At 39.5% G+C, this 25715-nt stretch overlaps 1 protein-coding gene across 2 annotated transcripts in view; it reads right to left on the reverse strand.

Moving 5' to 3' along the window:
- The window catches only part of LOC111648006 (multiple epidermal growth factor-like domains protein 9), a 59840-nt gene that overhangs the window by 16577 nt on the left and 17548 nt on the right, over positions 1–25715 (reverse strand). For both annotated transcript variants that reach the window (XM_023397740.2, XM_023397739.2), the window contains exons 2-4: positions 22443–22647; positions 4269–4408; positions 608–757 (exon numbers count right to left, since the gene is read on the reverse strand). In XM_023397740.2, the coding sequence (XP_023253508.1) occupies positions 608–757; positions 4269–4408; positions 22443–22647 (495 nt within the window). The remainder of the gene's footprint in view (positions 1–607; positions 758–4268; positions 4409–22442; positions 22648–25715) is intronic.

Raw genomic sequence — 25715 nt, forward strand, 5'->3', positions numbered from 1 at the left:
AAAACAGAATAAAGCAGCATGAATTTCTCTCCACAGCCCAACAAGAGTCACAACTATGAATCAATGAATCATCATTTGTCTTAAGTGTTAGAAGCAGGTTGAACTACTACTATCAGAAAATAGATCAATATGTTTCATAAGTTTAGATTGTATATGTTTACACAAGGAATAGTATAGAACATTATGACTTTATGGTTTATAAGAAATAAATATTTGTTAGTTTTCTGAAATGGAAATGGAGACAGGAGCTATTTCATCCCACCTATTTATTTATTTTTTGTTGTGACTCAGTGGATTGAATGTGAAACGTTTTTCTTTTCTCAGTTATTTAGAAATAAAATTATTAAATAGAGCTATTATATGTGTTAGAAAAGGGTTTGAATTGTTGTGTGTCATGAGTCTCATTGTGAGTATGACTGATATGGATGTGTATTGATGTATCTGTTGTTATTGAAGAATAGTTTATGAATTTAAGTAGACTCCAGGAAAAGGAGCCGCTGTTACATGAGTGACAGATGACGATCTAACTGAATAAATAATAAATAAATAAATCTGACACAAACTGTGTGTGTGTGTGTGTGTGTGTGTGTGTGTGTCTGGGACTGACCAGTGTGACAGGTGCTGGTGGAGGTGGAGTTGGAGCAGGGACATGGAGCACAGGGTTCAGTTGGGGGGGTTCGGGTGTCGCGGAAGAAACTGGGTTTACACTCCTCACAGTTGGATCCCTGGGTGTTTCCCTCACAGTTCAGACACACTCCTGGAGGTCAGAGCAGAGGTCACATGTCAGAGATCACATGATTAGACATATAACATGTTGATACAGCCGCACCAGGAAACATGTGACCAATGAAACCACTTTATATCCATGATGTCAGAGGAAGATTATTCTGAGTGTAGCAGATCATCATTTCCTGTATCAACCTCTGAAACTCTGGATTTTTAGTATTATAACATTTATTTAATGAAGGAACCTTTAGTTTCTTTTAGCAGAGACTCTTCAGAACAACGCACGCACACATGCACACTCTTCTCCCAGCAATGGGAGGGGTGTGAAGTCAGAGGTTCTTCAACTACTTTTAAAGTGAGTAAAATAATCATCAACACCATGACTGAGTGATTTTATACCTCGAACTGCAGTGAACCAGTGACAGTGTAGCATGAACACCACAATTTAAAATTTGCTCTCGTTGAAAGGGTGTACCAGTCCTTAGGGAGGACAACATTGAATTACTTCATTGATTAATGTGATCAATCTCATTTCAGAAGCTGTGACCTCTCGCTTCAATGGCTCTCCAGTCTCTACTTCAAGAGAACAAAACAGGACAACAACTGGGTGTAAATGAATAACTTTATTAATTAAACTACTATCTACAGTGTAAGTGCAACATGCATTTAACTTTACTTGGACCGTGTGACAAAGAAAGAAACTCTAATGCACCTAACTTTACATGGACCATGGGATAAAGAAAGAATAAAGAACGCGGACAAAACGATAAAGTGCAAAATGGCTAAAAGCCGATGAGTTAGAGCCGGTGACTAAGAGCTGGGAGATAAGAGCTCTAACTAAGAGCTTAGAGCAATGTGTGAAATGATCACAACAGTCAGACCTTTCTGATCCGTCTGCTAGTCGCTGATTCTGGTCTCAACAGACTCCTCATCTGAGTCTGGGTCTGACTGAGGCTCAAACATGTGGCTGAGTCTCTCTGATGTTTCCTTCTCTAACCATCTTGATACTTTCAGCTCTTTCACCTGTCAATCTGGAGCAAGCAGGTGATGGGCCTGATCCACATTCCTCAATCAGGAAGTAGGAAGAGATGAGCTTCAGACCCAGTTTAGTGTTTGAAAACATGTTAAACTACATATGAATCACAGAAGATGATTTTAGTTTAAATCATGTCTAGAAAGAGACTTAAATGAATAAATATATAAAAGAAATAATGGGAATGACAATTCCATTGATAACATCATCTAACAAATAATGCAGAATCAGAAATACAAATTCAATTGCTCTTCCACTAATGAATTAAAGATAATTAGTAAATTAATAGTAAATGAATCAATGACTGGTGTTCAATCTAGATTTTCTATGATATGTATAAACTATAAATATATAAACAGAATATTACCTATAAATTAAGATATAGATTATGTAATTACATATGTTTTAGCCCCGAGTCTTGCCTGCAGGTCTCCCTCTCGGCTGTTTGAGACAGACTGTGTTGACTGAGGTGAAACTCTGAACTAATTACTGTCTGCAAACACTCTTTCTGAAACTCAGTGTTGGTGCGTTTGAGGACCCTGGGACATTTGAGATTCAGGAGCCACAGTAAGTTCCATCACATAAAGTTACCATAGTCTCTGCCTTGTTTAGTGATGATCTTGTCTGTTGTAATATTTTTAATATCTCTCCACTTTCATGAATAGTAATAATAAGTTATGAGTTTTGTTTTGTTAGTAATTTTTTATTTTAAAAATGCCTATGGCAGAAAATACTTAAGAAAGCGTCTTTTTCCTCAGTTAAATCTTTATTCCAAGAAGAAATTATGGTCCAACAACAATCCTCTTAAACAAGGCAGTTAAAGTTTAATTGTTTAACTATTAAACAGAACAAAAAAGATATGCAGCGCTCCCAATGGCAGAGAACGCTGAGGCTCTGAGCCAAACCTCTTCCCAAATAACAAGGATTCCACGTGATCGACAAAATTCTTAACAATTGATTATCAATCATCGATTAATCATTCCCACTAGTTGTAATTATTGTAAATATCGGTGCAGGTGTTTCCACCATGGTGCTGTTGGTGGTTGAGCCTGTGAGTGAGTCAAAGTTGCAACATCAAACTGTGATGAGAAACTACTCTGGGTGAATGAGGCTAAATTAAAGCCTATGCAGTACTTACTATCCAAAATTGATGCAATGCCCCCCCAACATCCCCACATTGTAGAGCAGGTTCACAGGTAAACATTAAATCTTTGGACTCTGTTCTTCAGTCTTTATTGTTCCAGTTGGATACAGTGAGTCAGAGCAGGGACAGTGTGCTTGTATCCTGTTGGATAATTTGCATTTGCACAGTGAGGAGAGGCCGGAGGACCTTCCTTCCTTCTCAAGCCTGTCACTGGAGGTTTTTGAGTCTTTAAGTGCTGGGGAATGAAATGTGATCCAGGACTCAGAGGAGCAGAAATCCACCTCACATCTCACCAGCCAGACTAGAGACTGGATCTGTTTTATTTTACAGTTTCCTTCTTACCAACTGAACATGACTCTTCAGTTGTTCCTCAGTATATATTTACTTCAAACACCAGAGGTTTGTGTACTGCCAGGGTCTTTAATTAAACACAGTGTGTAATTGTCAGGGTTTAGCACCAAGGTGTTAAACTGCACTTAATGAGCATTTCATTGGCAGACACTGAACCTCTAAGCTTCAGCTTTCTTATTCAAATTCCATTTGAAAAGAGACGACATAATAAAATGAAATGATACAACTGCTTTGGCCAAAAGTGACTGACAATACATATTCATTAATGAATGTCCTTACAGTCCAGTATTGTAATTTATGTTTCAGGTGTTTTTATAATATATAATTATGTTATTATATTTTACGTTTCAGGTATTTTTATAATATATAATCATATAATCGTATTTTATGTTTCAAGTATTCTTTTATATTATATAATTATATCACTGTATTTTATATTTCAGGTATTTATAATATAGTATTCGATTATTGTATTTTATGTTTCAGGTATTTTTTATATTATATCATTGTATTATTGTACTTCATGTTTCAGGTATTTCTTGTAATATATTATTATATTATTGTGTTGATATATGTTAGAGGGACTTTTTTAATAATATATAATTAACCAAAATCTTTTTTTTTTAAGTTTTTTTTTGGTTTTATTATGATGGGGACAGTGAGAGGGAAACAGGAACGTCAGGGAAGACAGAGTGGGCTTGACATGCAGCAAAGGGCCTGAGTAGGATTCTATCCCGGGAGGAGTCTGAATGTTAGGTCTGTGCTTTCTATCAGAAGAGCCATTGAGACGCCTAAGAATCTACTTTATTGATACACACACTAAAAAAATGAAAGTGTGGTTTGGTCGACTGTGAAGCTACACTGAGGAGACAGATCTGGTAAGAGGTAAAACTCACTGTGGCATTTTACTTTTATGTGAAGATTAAAGATTAATAAAGATTAATAATAAAAATAACTATACAGTGAGCGTCCTTTGGTAAGAGCAGACAGCCTGTAAATGATCAGAGTGGTTACCGGACTGCGGGTGGCAGTAGCTGGTGTGGTTGTAACACTGGCAGGGTCGGCAGCCAGTACTGCTGAAGTGGAAGAACCCCGGATGGCACTCATCACACTTGGGTCCATACACTCCCGTCTTGCACACACAAATCCCTGAGCTGGAAGAGGCAGAAAAAAGACAAACTCAATACAAAAGTTCAATAAAAGAGCGTTTTCATCTCATACCTGCCTGCTGTACAGCCTCAGCCTCAAACAGGCAACATTAAAAGCCCACTTTCTTCTGATTGCAACATCTAGAAACCTGGTCTGGATGAAACCAGATATTTTTCCTTGAAGCGTATCAGGTCCCTTTTAATGCAAGAGAGCGTCAGTGGAGCTGTGTGTGTTAGGAGCAGTCGTGAGATGACGTCCAGACTCTGGTGCTGATTTCACACTTGACTTCCTGCATGTTCTCCATCCCTCCATCTGCTTCTACAGCTCTGCTCCAGGTATGAAGCATGTGGGAAGCACCTGCTCCAGTTCAGAGTCGTCCAGACCACTCATACAGTGTCTTAGTATTAAAACACCTGGCCTCCACACCACCAGGTCTCATCACTCATATATCCTTCCCTCATTCCTCATTTGAGGCACGCACACAGTGTAGGTGAGTGGTCATGTGATATGTGCTTCAGGTGTATTTGTATGGACAGAGATTATTTCTGATGCAGAGCTAAAACTCTCAGATGGATGGAAAAAAACGTATTAATGCAGACATTGTTTCTCCACTGACATGTTTGTTGTAAATTTTTCCTTAGAAATAAGATAAAAATATGTCTTATTCCTATTAAGGCTTCGTCTGCCAGAGGCTTTACTGACCAGCCTTTTGCTGACAACTCCAGCCTTAACAGGACCCTCAAATCTGGTTTCCTGAACATTAGATCACTGTCCAGTAAAGCATTACTAATAAATGACTTGATTCTTGAGCTTAAGCTGGATATGAGTGTCAGTCCAGTTTTGGTCTGGAAGCATTTGGCAGTTAATTTCAGTTTGTTATTCTACCTGACACAGAAACACACAGGCAGACAGACACACACAGGTAGACAAAGAGGCAGGCAGACAGACACACACAGGCACACACACACACACACACACACACACAGACATAGACAGAAGGCTGTTGATAAGTCACTGGAACAACAGTAAATACAGCAGAATATTGAATTTCACCTGCTCAAACGGTGTTATAGATTCTCTTTTTACTTTCCTTCAGTTGTTAACTACTCCTGCATACTTTGTGCTACATAAACTGTTAAATTATCCAAACGTTCAGCGTCTTCAGGAGATGTATGCTTTCCCTCAACATTTTAATACTATTCATAATTTTTAAAATAATAAAGCATTTTTTTTACAATGTAAGTGAATGGAGATGATGTTCAGCTCCTTCAAAACTTCAACATCTTTGAAATTCAACTACTTAAGCAGACTTCATTCAAACTCAAACTGTTCACAAGATTATTCAGCATACTGATATCTTCAATTAAAGTTTCTACTATTTAGGATGCTGTTCATCTTTCTGCCTAAAGCCTTAGCTTGACGCTCTATCATCCCTCTCGTCCGCTTCGAAATCCACAAAATTCCAGGAGACCACTTGTAAAGTTAAATTCTTTACTTTACATCAAAAGGTGATACAAAACAAAATCTTTTCCACTTTCAAATAATAAAAGTCAATATACAAAAAAAAAGAGAGATAGAGAAATAGAGTGAGAGAGAGGTCAAAAAGCTGTGTGGCTGTACTCGCTCGGCTTGTCCGAATGCCTTTATTACCTCTCGGTAACGCCCCTAAACTCCCTTTGCGTGGGATCATTAAAGGTCTAACCAAGTTCTACACAGTCCAATCAATTAGAAATGAAATGTTACATATTTTAAATTATAACCACACATTTTTAATCTAAAGAATCATATATTTACCTTTTGATTACTGTAAATATTTAAATTATTCAACAATCAATGAACTGTGTTATTTAACCACTTAAACATCAACAAAAATGCTTTTAGGCTCCTACAGTTACAATAAAAAGGTTACTTCTTCAAATTTTTAAGGCATTTTACTCCTACTTCCACCTTTGGCAGTAAATAATTTGGCTTTCAACTGTCTCATTCAGCTCTCGGCATTCACACTATTGTTATCCAAATCTTTATTATTAGTGTGAATGCTGCAGGATTCACACTATTGTTATTATTGTGAATGCTGCAGCATCTTTATTATTATTCTTTTTCTTCCGTGGCAGCTAACTACTCCTTCATACTTTGTGCTACAAATACCGTTCATATATCAAAACGTTCAGCTCGTTCAGGGCTTTCCTGCTTGTGTTGAAGTTTTTTCTATTTACACTTCTGCTTTTTGTGCCATTCAAATGAATGGAGACGATGTTCAAATCCTTGAAAACTTCAGCTTCTTTGAGTTTCAAACTACATCAGCATACTTTCAGATACAGACTTCATTCAAACTTTAAACTGTTCAACAGTTTTTGAATTATCACGGTTTCATGCTTTTTTCATTACATTTTTGTCTTTATAATGGATGTGCATTGCATAGAATGTTCAAGGCTAGAGTGGATGACATCATCGCTAGGGTGGGAGAAGCTCTAAAATATTTCTGAAAAAAATCTGTGTAACTCGTCCTTACGGCCACATATTTCAGTATTCACAAATAATTCCTTCCTCGTTAATACACAATTTTCCCTGTTTCAGTTAAGTATCTACCTTAGCACAGAGACTAACAGAATTTGAAATGTGACCCTCCAAGTGATGGGAGCACCCTCAAACTCTCCCATAGACTTCAATACAAATTCAGGACATTCAACAGCCAGAGTCTCTCTCTTACACACAAAACACACACACAGACACACACAGAAACGGACACATAGCAAGGTAGACAGACAGACGGACAGACAGTAATGTAGATAGACACACTTGGATTCAGGAAACATTTGGCTGTTAATTTAAGTTTGAATTACAACTGACTCCAGATTACATGTCTAATTGGTGGATTACTTTCGGAGCTCATTGTGATTGGTCTATTACCTTTGGAGCTCATTCTGATAGGTGGATTACCTTTAACCAGTGTTTTCAAGGTGCTACCTTTTAAAAGAGAAAGACAGGTGGGCAGCCAGACAGATGGACAGCATTGTCACCATGGCAACCTCTGAGTGAATGGAAGGGATACACAGCTAGGACAAATTACCCGATTAGAGACTCCTCTGATGTCTGTGGTGTTTATCAACCACTTTACTGACATTTCTATCAAAATCCTGCTACAGACTGCTCCTGTTTTTACTGGAAATATGTTTCAGTCCAGTTGTAACCAGGCAGCATTCAGCAGTTAATTTCAGTTTGTCATTCTAACACATAAATACAGACAGACACACACACACACACACACACACACACACACACACACACACACAAATCTGTTTACAAATTAGTGCTCATAGAGCGAGATGACATTTCAGACTGGACAGAGCAACAGTAAGTACAGCAGCAGACATACTGAATTTTGTTTGAGCTTTGAGCTACAGGAACTGTTCAGCCATCACACACCACCACTATCACCATCACCACCCCCACCCTTTACCCCCACTGTGTTAAATCAGCACAGGGGTGTGCTGGTTGGGAGAGATTAGTTGTGAAAAATATTGGTCCCTGACTTCCTTTACCTTACAATTGTATGAAGTTAATAGTCCTTTGAGGAGCGAATAATCGACTTCTTCTACATGTTCTCTTGAGGCTACGAATTTCCTCATTTATCCATGGGGTGATTTTGACAGTGGATTTAAATTTAGTTTTTTGAGGAGGAACAATGTCCAGGGTGGATGATCATAACTGACTGAAGACTAGTAACTGGTCATTTGTTTCAGGGTTCAGTAAAAGCTGCTTCCTGCTTTGGATCCTATGCCACATGCAGCATAAGGCCAGATGGACTGCAGCCTGTAGGAAATAAAACCTCTGAACTGCAGCTAATGATCCAGTCATCTCTGAAAAACACTAACAGAGAGGGAAGAGGGAAAAGCTCCTAGATTTCACATCAGTCCTGTCACCATAACAAAAATCAGGACTGATGTTGGCTAAGTTTTCTGTACATTAACAAATATCTCATAATAATAAAGACTGAAAAATCACTCCATATCAGTCAGTCAGTGACCTGCAGGTCAATCTGTCATCTGAGTCTACTGAGCAGCTAAGACATGAGGCTGAAGTTTGGAGTCACAAGAGAGCCCTAAAAAGAATAAATCTGGAAAAGAATACAATCAATGTGGAAAAAATGCTTTTCCCCTATTGCCTTTGCTATTCCTTGAAGCTGTCCATCAACTGGTGGTGGGCCGGCTTCCCTGCCAAGGCTTTATGAACAAATTATAAAAACGTATATTTTCTAACCATTTTAGTCTGTGGATGTCTCAAACACACACAGACAGGATGTCCTGACCTGTCAAAGCTGAATTCATGTGTGCAGGAATCCACCCTCAGCCTGTGCAGGAAAGCCCGGCCAAAGCCAGTTGATTAACAGCTTGGCCCTTCAAGGAATAGAAGAAGCAATAGGGAAAAAGCATTTTTCACATTATATTTCCACATTTTTCAATTTACTAATTTATTCCTCTTTATATTTCCACATTATTTTCTCATTCATTTACAGACTTATTATTGTAACAGCACTCCTATGACTCCATACACCCCAGGTTCACGCTGCAGCAGCGGAGGGGAAACAGAGGGATGTAAACGAGGCGAATGAGATGGTGAATTCAGTAGATTCAGTAATCTGAGTGTTAATTCGTCCCCTCTCGACTAGGGAGAAGGTTTGTTATTGTTTTGCCCGGTGCTGTGCGTCAAGTAGGTCAGTGTTTCATGGGCGATGAAGCTTAACCCCATTTTGCAGCTGCCGTGGCAACAGTGTCAGATTGGGGCTGTGGTAGAAACGCTCTCAGGGAAGTGATTGCCAGTTTAATTATTGAGAGGTGAAATAAACCCGGTACTACACTAAGCAGGTTTGGTTGCATAGCTGACAAATCTTGACAGGGTCTGTTCGGCAGCCGAGCAGCAGGACTTCTGATCTCTCCTCTGCTGGCCCTGAGTCATGGCAGAGTATGCCGGGCTCCACACAATTGTGGACATGTCCAAGTATTTATGACAGTAAATGAGCAAGGAAGAGAGATGAAATCTATGGTTTCTCAGTATGAGTTTTTTTAAGAGTGAAGAAAGAGGAAGAACAACACAGGTCATGTAAACAGGTCATGTGACACTGATAAAGATATCAGTTGGTCGTCAACAAATAGATCCAGTGTAATTGGAACATCTCTATTGTGGTATGTGCCTTAACCATTAGGCTACCGCACGTCTCCACAAATCAATTTATATACATAATCAATACATACGGTCAATGCAAAATGACTATAAAGAATACAACGTGCAAATATGAAGCTTGGGAGTTGTTGGTAGTAGGCTTGGGCAATGTCCAAAATGTAATATCTTGATACAGTCCAGCAGAAATATCACAATATACAATATTATTGTGGGTAGTTTAAATAGACATAATTCTATTTTATTTTTTAATATTTTTAATATTTTTTTTTCCAGGTAAAACGATAGAAAACATACTTTCTCTGTCTCATACACTTCCTGCTGCAGCCTCTCAGCTGTTCTCAGACCTCTCACAGCCAATCAGCATCGGCCCAGAAGTGCCCATCCTTCCTTCTTTGGTCTCATTGGTCACGGCAGACGCCCGTCTTCAAGCTAAAATGATTGACAGAGACACTAACCAATTGCAGGGCTTACTCCAACTGAAAGAATTCTCGTTTTTTCGCTCTGAGACCTCCATTGTGTAGTCAGATAGCTAACAAACACAATCACACTCGCTGACACAGCCACTGATGCAGCAGGAAGGAGAAAAGGTTATGAAATGCGGAGAGAAGTGCTGCAAATAAAGTCGCTAAATAGTCTGCAGTATGATATTCATGATTAAATACTTTGATGAAAAAACTCTTTTGATGTGTGATCTGAAAGGAATATAAATGTCATGTCTGTCAAGTTACTGTTTTGATTTCGCACATTTCACATTATGTCTTGTCTTTCCTGTTTTATTTTGAAATCACTAACCCTTTGTCTCTGTTCAAGATTTACCTTCCTGTACGCCCTTCCCCCATCCCGTCACACCTGTTTCCCATCCTCCCTGATTACCTTTTGTATATTACCTTGTGTGTCTCACAGTTTGTTGCACTTCGCGGTCCTCGTCCCAGCTCTTGTCAAAGTAATATACTGTTACGGCCGCTACTCTGGCCTCTTTTGTTGTGCAGCTGGCCAATCCCTGCCGCCCAATCAGGAACCCCCAGCTATAAAGCTCCAGCCCGTCTGTCAGTCGAGGCAGCTGACTGTTAGTGGCAGCTCGCCTCTTTGTTGTAAGAACATTTGTAGAGTGTGAACCTTGTGATAGCACAGAGTGGTCGTTTGTTGTGCGACAGTTTTGTTTTGTGACCTACTGCTATTAATCTTAAAAGCCTGGAAGTGGGGTCAGGTTTAGATCTAATACTGCCACCGATTTTGCTGGTTTATCTGCTGGTAGCCATTTGTATTGTTAAAAACACTAGGTGCAGGGGTGCTGTTTCCGGTGTATATTGGTTCTTTAGTCGGCCTTGGTAGCCAGTTTTGTTTTTCCTTTTACTTTCAAGTGGATAATTCCTTGTACTGATTAGCTCATAAAGAGTCCTCCTTTTGTTATATTCTGTTTTTGATTTGGACAGCACCCATCGTCCCCATTCCTTGGTTTGTGTTTTTTTCTTCATACAAACCATTATTTCTACTATTTACGATACAATAAACAACTTTATACCTATTACCAACTGGGTTTTGTGTTGCTTCCCTTTCCCCTATGAGCATATACATAGCCTGTTTTGTGTACGACCTTGTTTGCCTTTTCGACCTGCCTTTTTGCCTCTCGATTTTTGGATACCTCTGCCTGTCTGACTGCCTGCCTGTGTACCGAACCCTGTCTGGAATTAAACCTGCCTTTACGTCAGAACCCTCTGTGTTGTGCATTTGTGTCCACCTTTTCTGTGCTCTGGGGAGTTCATGACAATAAATTATAGCCGCAAGCGGCAATTCAAGTATTCTAACCGTTTTGGACTGACAGAAGCAGCCGAATTTTAGCTTCCTAATTCTTTGGTTGACCTATTTGCTATAATAACCTGAAGATATCTACTAAGTGTTATGATGATCAGACAGACGATAATGACTTATGGCCAATATTAGCTAAGACCCGCCTTTGGCAAAGACATTTTGGTCGATGTCCATGTTTTTCAACTGATCTTGCACAATTACAGTAGAAATGTGCCTCTCAGTCACACAAGACTGTATACCAAATTAGGTATTGATGAAATAAAAAGTCGAAAAGTTCTATTCATTTTATTGATGAATATGTGTACAATGTGTACACAATTTTGGTGAAAATCTGTTCACCAGATTTTGAGGTAGGTATTTTAGGTATTTATGGAACCCCTAGAGAGCAGGCTCAAAAATGCTTTGGTTAGCTTACTCCCTGTCACGGCCCAAAGATATGGACCAAGTTTAATGGTGATCTGACCAATGGTTAAAAAAAGTTGTGGCCAATATTAGCTGAGCCACACCCTAAGATATTTTTGTTGATGGTGGCCATATTTTTCGACAGCTCTTGCTCATTTATAATAGACAATTTGTATATTCATCTCCCAAGGCTGTATACCAAATTTGGTATTTCAAATTTCAAAAATCAATAAAGTTCTTTTAATTTTACTGTTTTTCAAATAATGCAAATTAGCAAAAAATCGACCCAGGCACACTTGGTATTATTGTTCCAGAGGCCTTTTTTTAGAGCACATTGAGCATTGTGTGTCAAATTTCAAGTCAATCAGACAAATGGTGTAAGGGGCGTGGCCCTATGAAAAATACTTTTTTGAGCCTTAATTACACTGCAACCATGAGGCCAATTACGCTCATACTTCTTGGGCCAGTAGCGCACATCATTTCCAGTTATTTAGCCAAGTTTCATGTTTCTCACTCACTCCAGCTTACAGTAATTTGAGTCATAGCAGAAGACAAATAATAATAATAATTATAGTCGCAAGTGGCAATGCGCGGGTTCTAAACGTTTTGCGCTCAACCAAGAGAAGCAGACAATTTTAGCTAATTAATGCTTTGGCAGACCTACTACCCATAACAACCTCAATATATCTACCAAGTTTTATGATGATCGGACAAATGGTAAGTGAGTTATGGCCAATATTAGCTAAGCCCCGCCCTTTGCAAAGACATTTCAGTCAATGGCGGCAATGTTTTTGGACAGATCTCGCTCATCTGTAATAGAAATGTGCCTCTCAGTTACCCAAGTGTATATCAAATTTGGTAATGATAAAGTAAAAATTCAGAAAGTTCTATTCATTTTACTGTTTTTAATGTTATGCTAATCTGCTCAAAATCCATATTGGTAGTGGCTATTATCACATAGGCTTCTTGTAGAGAATATTGACCTGTAGCCGAGAAGTAAATTTGAAGATCATGGGACTCTCTGTGTGGTGGATGCAGCCTTTCAAATTTTTTACAATTTGACTTTCAGGGTTAGAACCCTAATGGAGGAATGGACAGATAATAGGACTACATCTCCTCAAAGGTAGGGAGCCACCACCGCTTCATTGGTTTTACTGGTACATGATGCTGCTGATCCTGCAGTGCACATGACATTCAGCTCACTGTTTCCACTTGATTAGGCAGCAGCACATTTTCAATCAAATGCTTCAGTGGCGGTAGGTGTTTGTTTTAAAGCCATAAACCTAGTCTTTGACATATGAAAACATTTTAACTTTCATTTCACTTAGTATCACTGTTCTTTAAATAAAATCATATCAAACAGCCACTGCAACTGATTCAGAGTGGCACATGATGCAGAGGCAGAAGAATCTGCATCCAGAATCAATATTTCATTAGACTGAAGCGCCTTTCATATTGCTGTGGCGGACATACCTGGCCTAGCATCAGTCACAAGCCATTAAAGAAGTTCACTGTAAGAACAAGCAGACCCAAAATTGACACTTTGTTACTCTTCCCACAATCAAACTATGAAACAGCTCCAGAGGATCAACGAATGGACACCAGGCAACTGGAGAACATAGGCAAAATCTCCAGTTTGTAACAAAGGGACTGTCTATTGATATTTGATTGTCTCACACCAAAAGGAGTGATTATCACTAAGGTGTGAATCCTGGCCTCTCTGTGCCATGCATGAACACACACACACACACACACACACACACACACACACACACACACACAGCTCCCTTCCTCTGTCCCTCTCTAGATATGAGTCCTAAACCATCCCACATTCCAATTCTGAGAAGCAACCAGTAGAACACTCTTCACAGACACAGATCTAATGACGAATGTATAATTTAATATCTGTTCTGTAACTAATGGGATGTTTCTATGTAACAGTTCAATCCCAAACTTCTATCCTATACAATGTTTGAACTGTAACATGTACCTTTAAGACAATGTCTTTTATTATTTCATTTAATGTTTTATGGTCATGGTGGAAGACGGATGTGCGAGTTTATAGGTAAACTCTAGAATTAAACTATTCAAAAGCTCTGTGGGAAATTACTCTCTTCTTTGTTGAAAGTTGAAACACAGGAGAAGACGAGTAACGCCCCTGAAACATGAGCCAGTAACTTTCAATTATTATCAAGTTTTCCTTTTTGAAAATTTTGGACAATTTAGAGTTATCTGGTCAATGCCAGTTTCCTCTAAAGTTATCTAGCCAAAGCGAAGTGCATGAGAGTTTATTTCGCATCAACCTGCAAGAGACGCCAGCAGATAACACATCTGCCCACAACCGCCTTCAGAAAGGCCTACCAGAAATTTGGGGTGCCCAAGACAGAAAGTCTCCTGGCAAACTCCAGCTACAACTCACAGTAGGTCAGTCTTACCTTCTGCTCATGACTGGGTTGTTGTCGAAACATAACAATATTGAATCATCAAATCTCATTCGTAAATGTAGTGATCATTAGCTGTATAGCTATAGTATATAGCCATAACATATTCTCTCCCACCATTGCCAACTCATCACACAGCTCATTTCATTATTATTTTCATCTTTATGATTATTACATGTTGCATTTACACTGTAGATAGTAGTTTAGATAATAAATGTATTCATTTACACCCAGTTGTTGTCCTGTTGGGTTCCTTTAATGTAGAGACTGGAGATACGTTGAATTGAGAAGTCATTGCTTCTGATATGAGATTGATAACTTTAATCAATGAAATAATTCATTGTTGTCCTCCCAGAGGACTGATGCCCCCTTTTCATCTAGAGCAAATTCTAAATTATGGCGTTAACGCTACATTGTATACAGTAAAAAAAAAAATCGCACAGACGATGCCCAGTGGAGCAAACACAGCAGTTATAACTGATATGTGTATCCAAGTTACATCACATGATCTTTGGAGCGACAGGAGAAAATCTCATTAACACCGAATAATGATACAATTAGAGAAGTCAGCTCATTAACCTGAAGGAGGTTCATCAGGGATGGTCATGGGACAGGTGTGAGACGGTTTTGGGACGGCTGATCTTATATGTTTAAAATTTTCCTTGTGAGTTATTATGTGCCTGCAATGCAATAGCATTGAAGACCCAGACAATATATATATCAATGCGTGCAGCTCGATCGGGAATGAGTAACCATGGTGACGTAAATGGTGATAAAAGGTGAAAAAATTCCCATTGACAAAGAATGGGGAGATGTCTTCAAAACAACAAACTTTGGAGCTCTACTGCTGTGTCATACTTCAACATAGAAAAATGGTTGTGATGTCAAACAGGTCACAAGACTTTAGACTGTTTTGGGTTAAATCGGTATTTTGAAAACTATTACGGTTTACACAAAATTGCAGTTTATGTTTTGTGTCATTTTGAGTCCGTTTCAGATTTTATAGTGGATGTGCATTGCACAGAATGTTCAGGCCACATATTTTAGTCTTCACACATCACGGCTTCCTTGATAGTAGAGAAATTTGTCTTATTTCATAGACTGTGTCTATGTTAGCACAAAGACTTACAGAATTTGAACTTTAACCTCAAAGTGATGGGAGTACCCTCCGTCTCTCCCATTGACTACAATACAAATTCAAAACTTGGCCAAATAACTGGAAATGATGTGCGCTACAGGCCCAAGAAGTATGAGCGCTATCGGCTCTTTAATCAATGATTAAATATTAAATTTTGGAAAGACCACGCCCCTCACACCATTTGTCTAATGGACTTGAAATTTTTACACACGTCCAGCTCAATTTGCTCTACAAAACAGCCAATTGAACTATAAAAGTCCATCTGGATAGATTTTTTGCTAATTTGCATAATTTGAAAAACAGTAAAATGAATAGAACTTTATGAATTTTGAGATAAGAAACATCAAATTTGGTATACTATATATATTTGATCAGTTGAAAAAACATGGCCGCTGTCAACAAAAATATCTTCACAAAAGGCGGTGGCCACTACTAATTAAATATTGGTCCGATCATCATAAAAAGTGGTCAATATCTTCGGGACGGGACAGGGAGTAGGCCTACCAAAGCATTTTGAGCCTGACCTCTAAGGGGCGCCATAAATACAGAAAATACGTTGCTCAAAATATTGTGAACAGATTTTCACCAAAATTAGGACACATGTTCTGGAGTAAAAAAGTAAATCTTCAGTGCCATATTGATTGATGAAAGTGGGCGTGCCATGTTAAACCTTTGCTCAATTTGCAGTGAGCTGGAACAAGCCAGACAAACGAAAATTGGTATCATAACTCAAAATGGTGTGTGAATGTTTAACAAAAAATTTGATCCCATTCGGCCATATGGTGGTGCTATAATTTACAGTCAAAATTGTGAAAAATTTGAAATGCTGCCCCCGCCACAACAAGGGTAAAATCATGTTCAAATTTACTTCAAACCTACAGCTTAATATTCTCTACAAAAATGCTCTGTGATAATAGTGACTACCATCATGGATTTTGAGCTAATAAGCATAACATTAAAAACAGTAAAATGAATAGAACTTAGAATTTTTACTTTATCAATACCAAATTTGGTAGACCGCCTTGAGAGATGAATATACAAATATACAAATTTACAAATTACAATTACAATTACAAATGAGCAAGATCGGTGAAAAATGCACTCTCATGCCAAAAATACGCACCTCAAAATCTGGTGAACAAATTTTCACCAAAATTAAGACATGTTCTGGACTATTAAAGAAAATCTTAAGTGCCATCTTGATTGATGAAAGTGGGCCTTTTCATCAATATGTGCCATGTTAAAAAAGAAGATCTTGCTTAGCTAATATTGGCCATAACTCATTAACCATTTGTCCAATCATCATAAAACGTGTTGGATATCTTCAGGTTGTTATGGCAGGTAGGTCAACAAAAGCATTAGGCAGCTAAAATTCAGCTGTTTCTCTCGGTGGAGTGCAAAGCAGTTAGAACCCGCGAATTAAGGCTTGCGGCTATAATCATATATTAATCTTATCACCCTATAACACTTTTTACCCCTTTCTCCCCATTTTCAAGTGTAACACAGAAACACCTTTACAAAAGTGATTTACTTCTACTGATGTGTTTTCAGTAATAGTAGTGACACTGTTCACGTGTTGATGTGCTGACGTCAGTGTGGTGTCCCATCTCCATTCATTTTTCTGTTACTGTTAGAGTTACCACCCACCCACCCACCCACACGCTACTAACGGAGTACCTGGGGAGAAATAGACAAAGCTGATTCTTATTGGCTACTTAGACTCATTACCAATTAATCGGTTGATTTCGTTGCTTTTCTCACCATAAAACTGATATATCTGGTAACCTAAAGATGTTCTTTCATTTTATAGTTTTATCAAATATTATCATCATCAACCTATAGCATGTTTTACTCCTCTCTCCCCATTTTCAAATGTAATGCAGTAACATTTTTACACAGTGATTTACTTCTACTGATGTCTTTTCACTAATACCAGTGGAGCCGTTCACATGGTGACGTGCTGACGTCAGTGTGGTGTCCCATCGCCAGTCAGTTTCTGTTACTGTCAGAGTTTATTGCTGCTCTGTCTGAACACAGTTAATGTTGCTGTTTTTTACATCACAGTCTCTAACTACCTACTGTACATTTAAACTTACACTAGTTCTGCTCCAGAACTTAGAGCTCTCTGCTCCTTTTAGCAACTTTCACTAACTCAGAAGTTGTTTACATGCTGTTCAGATCTACAGCTAGTTACTTTAGCTTAGCAGTTAGCACTAGCGTCTCTTTCTCTCCATTTCTCCTTTCTCTCGCTCAGTGCGGTGTTGTTGTAACTTAAGTGTATAGGACTGTGATGTTTATTACATCTTCAGCAATGTCTGCCGTGTTACTTTAGGCACAGCTCTACTCACTAATTGCGAACTCTAACTGCCATCTCTGATCATTTCAGTCAGACAAAAGGTTAGACAAACTATTCTTAAATCCCACAATTTCCAACCTTCACAGAGATTTTGTCCTGTATCACCCAGTTTTGGTCTCATTCTGATATCTTTTACTGTAATTTTGAGGAAATGATGGGAGTACCCTCCCCCCTCTCCCACTGACTACAATACAAGTTCAGGAGCAGGTGTTACTGGGCAGAAATGGGTGAAGCTGTTCTGATTGGCTAATTAAACTCATTAATTCTTAGCCTTTTAAGTTTATGAGCGCAACACTAAGGTAAATCAACGCAGTGTACTTGTGTGTGTGTTGATGTGTGGTTCTTTGCGTTTGTGTACATGTCTTTCTATAATTGTGAAGACAACTTTGGCTAAAAACCCTTATTGTGAGGTCATTTTGGCCAGGTCAGTGTCAGGATAAGTGTCTAGCATGAATGAAACTGAAATTAACGTCCTTTGTACAGATTGAAACATGAGGAGTGAAGTACACACACCAAACAACAGGCACATTCAAAATTTCTCCAGGAATTTTTTTGTTTTTATTATGTTTGTTATTTAAATTGTATTGTAAATTGTTTTTGGATTCTCTGCTCATGAATTGTTTTTATTATGTTTTTATGTACAAATAAATAAAGATCAAATCAAAAATAATATGCTTAAAATATAAATAAATATGCTTCAGATTAGTGAAAACTAACTCTCATGCACCCTGATATGAACATGGTTCTCACATGCTGACAGCAAATCTGAACTAAAGCCGTTACTGCTTTGAATTAAATATATGTTATGTTATATTGTATAGATTAAAACAACATTATACAATAAGCCCTCCCCCTCAGTCAACTTCTACTAAAGAACATCACCTGAAACATCAGCATGTTAACACTGTCATTGTTAGCAAAATAAGTTAGCATACCATCTCTGTGCCTTAGTGTAGCCTCAAACAGCTGCTAGCATGACTGTACAGCACGCCAGTATAACCAGTATACACCGTCAGACACCCACATTCCCACTGAAAGCTGTGATTGACCGGTCGTGCAGAGGTGAGGACATGTGTCCGTTTCATACCCCCTAGCAGAGACTGCCTGTCCATGGACATTTCGTCTCCATCCTAACATTGTAGCCATTCAGATTGTTGTGTGTCTCACTCTTTATCATTTATCTTCCCAAACCCCGGTTCGATACCTTCATGTCCCACATCCACTAAACCCAATGTAAAAGAGCACAGTTCATGGTCATTGGCACATTCCAGTATCAAACAAATGTAAGCTCAACTACGTTCATCAACAAATAAACATGACTGCACTGACAAAAAAGAATCTTCAAGCCTGAGAACAGTCCCAGAGATAAGGCTGTTTATCAGTAAAATCTTTATATGTCCCCTGTACATGTTCACACAAACACACACACACACACACACACACACACACACACACACACACAGATATAAGGAGAACTTTGAACCACTAAGTGAACACAGGCCGCGTCATTATCAGTGATTCCTGTGGAAGGTGAGTAAATCAAAAACCTGAGGCCTGATAAAGAGCTGAGTTACTGATGATGGACTCATGTTAAAGAGCAGGTTCAACACTGAGGAGGGAAAAGTAAAACTGATCAAACTGAACTGATTGTTCATGACATCAGAAGGAAGTGCAGCAGAGTTCTGGTTTATATTGATGTTTCAACAGCTGAAAATAGGTCTTCTATTAGAGTCAGTCCTCCAGGCTGAAATATCTCTGGGATATCATGTCAGCTATACTTGGATGGTGTGGATTTAGCTCTTCACACAAACAGTGACTCAAACATGCAGGGGACGCTCTCAGAGTCATCATCACGTCACAACATGAAGCTAGGCATAGATCCACATGTTGGGTCTTCACACCAACAGCCAACAGAAAAAAACCTGTTAGGCACTTTAAAAGACGCCCGCAGAAAACAGTCCCATCTGCTTAAATGTAGCTACATGTAGTATATTTCCATCTATTTATCTTCCTGTCAGAACACAGTGAAATTGAGCTCTTTCTGATTCACTCAGCTGACCTGAAAGTGCTGGTCTGACAGGAAGATAAAGAGCTGAAAATATTCTACATAAAGCTACATTGAAACAGATACTGGATTGTTTCAGTGGGCGTTTTTTTTCTGCTGGACTACCCACAGCAGCTCCTCACTCTGATAGTGTACCGGTGCTCCTGCTGCTCCTCTACTGCAGGTAACACACTGACTGTACATGACTACCTCACACAACCCAGTGTCTAATAACCACAAATACCACTTTAATGCTCCTCCTGTTGACCTACATTCATCATACACTGTGTGGCTCCCTGTTGCACACTCTACTTTTGTTCTGGGGCTCGTTCCAATGTAGGAGAATCTTACAAGAACTCTTTAGACTATAATGTTTCTCCATCCTTGTGTCAACAGTTTTTTGTTTATTCAACTGTGTGCAAAGTCATGTCTATGATTAAAATGGTTTGTTGTGGAGGAGTCCAGAGTCCAGACCTCAATCCCATCCAACGCCTTTAGGATGAGATGAAAGACATACCCTGAGCCAGACCTCACCACAGGTAAAAGGCCGACTGTACTACAGGTTTCAGTATGCTCTGACAGAACAGGACCACCTGACTGCAGCCAGGTTGAGGTGAACACATCAGCAGGTTCTGAGACTCTGAAACTCTGTTTCTGCTGAGGTCAACAACACGTCATATGAACTGGTTTGTTTTTGAGCCTTTATGCTCCTGACGCCTGAAACCACAGGAGTAGACAAGATTCAGTCCAATAGTTTTATTCAACCACTTCAACACATACAGGTGAAATGTCCATGCGTCCATGTGCACAGTTGCAGGTGCGTCATGACCTGACTTCATTAGTTCTTGCTACGGTTTATTATTGAGGTAATGGACAAATTAAATCACATGGAAATTTTGCCAGGTGTAATGAGATGTTATGATTCGATACCTGAGGCCAACAGATGGCCTTCTCTACCCAGCATGCATCTGTTTGTAGCCCTCAGTTCACCACTTTGGTCTCAAACATGTCAGCAACTAACAGATGGATCGTTCATAGTCGTCAGAGGATGAATCTGCCGTCTCTCCTCGTACCACAAGGTTCATTTGTGGCTTTTAAAAGAAGCATCTTGACAAATATGCACACACACACACACACACACACACCTCTCAGCATTAAAGATCCTCTGATGAAAATCAAGTGTTAAACCTTGTTAACGTCCATATGATGTTTTTATACAAGACATATGATGAGTGAAATAATCATCAACATCATGACTGAGTGTTTCCACCTTGAACTGCAGTGAACCAAAGTCTCATAAAAGCAGATTCAGAGAGCCAGGGTTTCATACATCACAAACCTAAGGAACCATCCTGTCAACTTGTGGGGATGGGGGAGGGAGCTAAATAAACCTTAAACCTTGTCAGTACAGAGGGCGAGCATTAGCATTAGCACAACCGCTAACACTGTGTCAGCCATTGCCAGTTACAAGCTAACAAACAATATAAACAAATAAACTATGCTAACTACGCTAACCGTTCTGATCTGTCCGCTAGTCTCCAGTTCTGGTCTCAACAGACTCCTCATTTGAGTATGGGTCTGACTGAGGCTCTCTGATGTTTCCTCCTCTGACCATCTTGATACTCTCTGCTCTTTCAGCTGTCAACCTGGAGGAAGCAGGTAGTCAGCAGGTAGTCAGCAGGTAGTCAGCAGGTAGTCAGCAGGTAGTCAGCAGGGCACAAGGCCTGATCCACATTTCTCAAACAGGAAGTAAGAGGAGATGAGCTGCAGACCAAGTTTAATGTGTGAAAACATGTTCAACTAAATATGAATCACAGCAGAGGATTTTTACAGAGTTTAAAACATGTCTGGAGAGAAAGTTTAACAATAATCACTTTATTGACCCTGACCTTTCAACCATCAGGTCTTTGGTACATACAGTAGGTTTATGACCAAATAGCTGATGAACTAAAGATCTTTCCGTCAGCTTCAACTGCATTTTGTGCTAATTTGCACTATACGTTAGCATGCTAGACTAAGACAGTAAAAATCTGTGCAGTTTACAGTGATAGGCTCCTGGGGAGGAGCTAGGCTAACAGGGTCAGCAGCAGTCAGGATCAGACTGTCTAAGAAGGATTGTGTCAGGTGTGTTACTGAGTGAACCCACAGTGTGGCTGCCATGGCAACAGCTTGGTGATATTCATCTCATCACATGGTTTCTGAGTGAATCTGTATGGAAGCCATTTGCACCTTTGAGTCAAAGATCAGACAGCTGAGTGGCGGGGCCATATCCAATGGCAACTAGATGATCAGATGATCTGGTTTCACCAGTTTCTGATGCTGGTCCAGAAAAATTAAAAGTGATTGTTTAAGCTACGTCGCAGCAGCAGAACTGGCTGTAAATACACCATCTACATATTATATATATTATATATGTATCATAAGAGGTGTTTGGTCTCCACCAACTCCCCTGACACATGTTCACCAGCTGCTCTCTGACAGGCTCTGTGTGAGATGTGGAGCTGGGCAGGTAGGGCAAACTCATTTACAGCCATACAAACAAAACAATGTACAATCCACAAAGTCACCTGATCCAGTGTAAATATAATAATGTCCTCTGGAACCTCTGAATACAAATATAATATGGTTAGCCATAGGCCAGAGGAAGAGGAAGAGGAAGCAGCCTCACCTGTCACAGAGGTGGTTAACTGCGCCGAAGGAGTCACAAGCGCAGGGCAGGCAGCCGCTTGTGCCGTTGGTGAAGTGTCCCTCTTCACAGTCCTCGCACTGCAGACCTGCGTAACCCGACACACACGAGCACTGGCCGGTGACCTTGTCACACTCGTCTGGATCCATAATCCCCTCGCCGCCACTGCTGCAGTTACAAAAGCTCTCTGAGGTTGGGGGGGGGGGGGGGGGGGGGGGGGGAAGAAAGACAGGAAGACATACTGCATGAGACGCACTGACAGTGATACAACTGTAGACCTACATGTGTGAATATTACATTACATTATTGTGACATTAATTACAACTAGAAAATTCCTGAAGAAGTTTAGAATGTTGCCTGCTGCTTGGTGTGTAACCAAGGTGCCTAACTCTGACCTCAGTCACTGCAGGTATCCCCCAAAAGGCTCTTTGAAATTGCAAGGACTGGCCAAACACAATGATGGTTTTTAAACTAAATTTGTCCCCACAACCATAGCAACACATGTATACACACATGTACACACACATGCCCTAACAGAAGTTGATCTGCAATAAAGTTAGATTTCTCCTGCTAGAATAAAACAACATGGACAACAGTAAAAAAAGTACCTTGAGTTAATCAGTCAAATTAGCCAATTACAGTCAGTTGTGTGAAGGTTTGGGCAGCAACTGCACTTGTGCACTTGTGTGTGTCTGTCAATCTGTGTGTTTGTATTGTTGTGTGTGGCAGTAGGGGTGTCTACAAAGAGCCGCCAAAAAGCTTGTGTTACTACGTTGAGACACTTTTACAGTTAATATACAAAGGTGGAGATGGTTTTTGTGTCTGTCAATGTATGTGTCTGTGTGTTGCTAGAAACTCCCTGAGCTTAACATTAAAAAAGCACTTTGAAGTTGTCAGGACCGGCCGAAATTACCTCACAATAATAATTTTTATCTAAATTTGTCCTCACAATTATAGAAAGACATATACACACATGTAAAGAACTAGGACTGCCACTAACGACTATTTTTCTAACAATTAATCTATCGATTATTTAGTCGAATAGTCTATTAATCAAAAAAATGAATTTTTCTCCAGAAAATCTAAATGACATGCTGGCATGACCAATAATCCCAGATTCAGGCCTAAACATTTTCTCAAACACTTATTCAGTGTAAATTTTCAGGCAGCAGTAGACGACTTTATGAGAGCATTTATCAGCTACAAGGACAAAAGCTCTGTCTACTAATGAACAGACAACACTTACATGAAGTAATTCTTCATGTTTGTGACTGATCTCACTACGCGCCATAAAAAATAATAATCACAAAATAACAGTGGTTAAACAAGACTTAGTGTGAAGTGATTTGAACTGTGATGTGCTCATCCTCCCAAAGTCAGACATTAACCAGCTGTAGGGATGGTATAGTTAGGATTGTATCTTTATCTTATCCATATCCTAATTGATTTAGCTCAGACTATGACTGTTTTTTGGGGGGTTTTTTATTAAAGAATAAATTCTGAACAGGATTTGAATTGATTGTTCTGGTTTGTTTCAGCCAGTCGCTCATTTTACAACAATCTGCCACGGTTTTAGATTCATGATGAAGTATGATAATCCGTTACAGACAGCTTTTGCGATAGTGTTTCCTAACTGTTCGTTATTAGCTTAACCAGCGCAATGCTGTTGTGTAAAAGACACCGGGAGTCGGCACAGATAGATGAAAATATCTCTTTTCTGTATGTTGTTGGTTGAACAGGTGGTTGGATAAAGTTCTTTTTGGCCTTTTACGTTTTATTGCACTTGCATTAAAGTTCAATGATAGTTGAACAACTCCAGTAATCTTCAATTATCTTTACATCTGGCTTTGTGTCCAGCTCTGCACTCTGTGTCTGTGTATGCACACCTGCAGATACACATCTGCAGGCCCGTCTCTCCTGGAGAGCAGAGAGAGCAGGCCAGAGGACAGAGAAACAGTGTGACCATAAAAGACAAATAGAGAATAAATACAGCTGAAACCAGAAGTTTACATACACTGTATAAAAAGACACATAACCTTTTTTTTCTCCCTTTTTCTCAACTTTTCCTGTTTAGGTCAGTTAGGATTACCAAAATCATTTATATTTGCTAAATGCCAGAATAACGAGAGAGAGAATTTTTTTAGACAATTTTTCATTACTTTCTTCACAGTCAGAAGTTTACACTAAGATTACTATGCCTTTAAACAATTTGGGAAAACCCAGATGATGATGTCATGGCTTTGGAAGCTTCTGATAGGTTAACTGACAACATTTGAGTTAATTACAGGCACACTTGTGGATGTATTTTAAGGCACACCTCAAACACACTGCTTCCTTGTGTGACATCATGGGAAAATCAAAAGAGATCAGCCAAGATATCAGGAAGAGAATTGTGGACTTCCACAAGTCTGGTTCATCCTGTGGTACAATTTCCAGATGCCTGAAGGTGCCACGTTCATCTGTTCAAACAATTATACGCAAGTATAAACACCATGGGAATGCCCAGCCATCATATCGCTCAGGAAGGAGACGGGTTCTGTGTCCTAGAGATGAACATGCTTTGGCGCGAAATGTGCGTATCAACCCAAGAACGAAAGCAAAAGACCATGGCCCTCATTTATCAATCTTGCGTGAAAACAGGCGCAGATCTGAGCGCAGAATTGGTCGTACGATAAGATACACGTGTGATTCATGAAACATTCGTATCTGAGCAATCCCAGCATACGAATGATCGGGTCTTGATAAATGCGGCGTCTGAATTCGATCGTCATTTACATGTTACGCCCTTAAATATTCCTGGTTCGGAGGCCTCGCCCACTAAGGTCAAACATGGAGAGAAGAGTTACTGGCAAAAAACGAAACTTTTCAGAGATGGAGATCGACATCCTGACATCCGAGGTGGCGCAAATAAGGATGTGCTTTTTGGCAGTCTGAAGAGTGGGATCAGAGGAGCTCATAAAACCGCTGTGTGGAAGAGGGTGACGGAGATGACTTTGGCTCTGCAGTACCGCCTCCTGCAGCCGCGCGCCAACACAGCTGTTTTGAAAAATAAAAGAATCGTGTGTGTCCTGGTCACCTGGCCACCACATTTAAAAGTGAAAGCTTGGCATCACAAATCACCTGTACATTTATAGAGTGGTAGTTTTTGCGATTGATGAATGCGTAATCATTCATGGATGGTGCCTTCAGACGCACGAGTGAAATCAATTGCTCCAACCAAATTTGGAAACCCAGCAATCTGGAGATCCCTGCGGT

Source organism: Seriola lalandi, unplaced genomic scaffold, assembly GCF_002814215.2.
Source record: "Seriola lalandi dorsalis isolate HSWRI2012SDOR001 ecotype SW California unplaced genomic scaffold, Sedor1 jcf7180002054883, whole genome shotgun sequence".
NCBI classification, from domain to species: domain Eukaryota; kingdom Metazoa; phylum Chordata; class Actinopteri; order Carangiformes; family Carangidae; genus Seriola; species Seriola lalandi.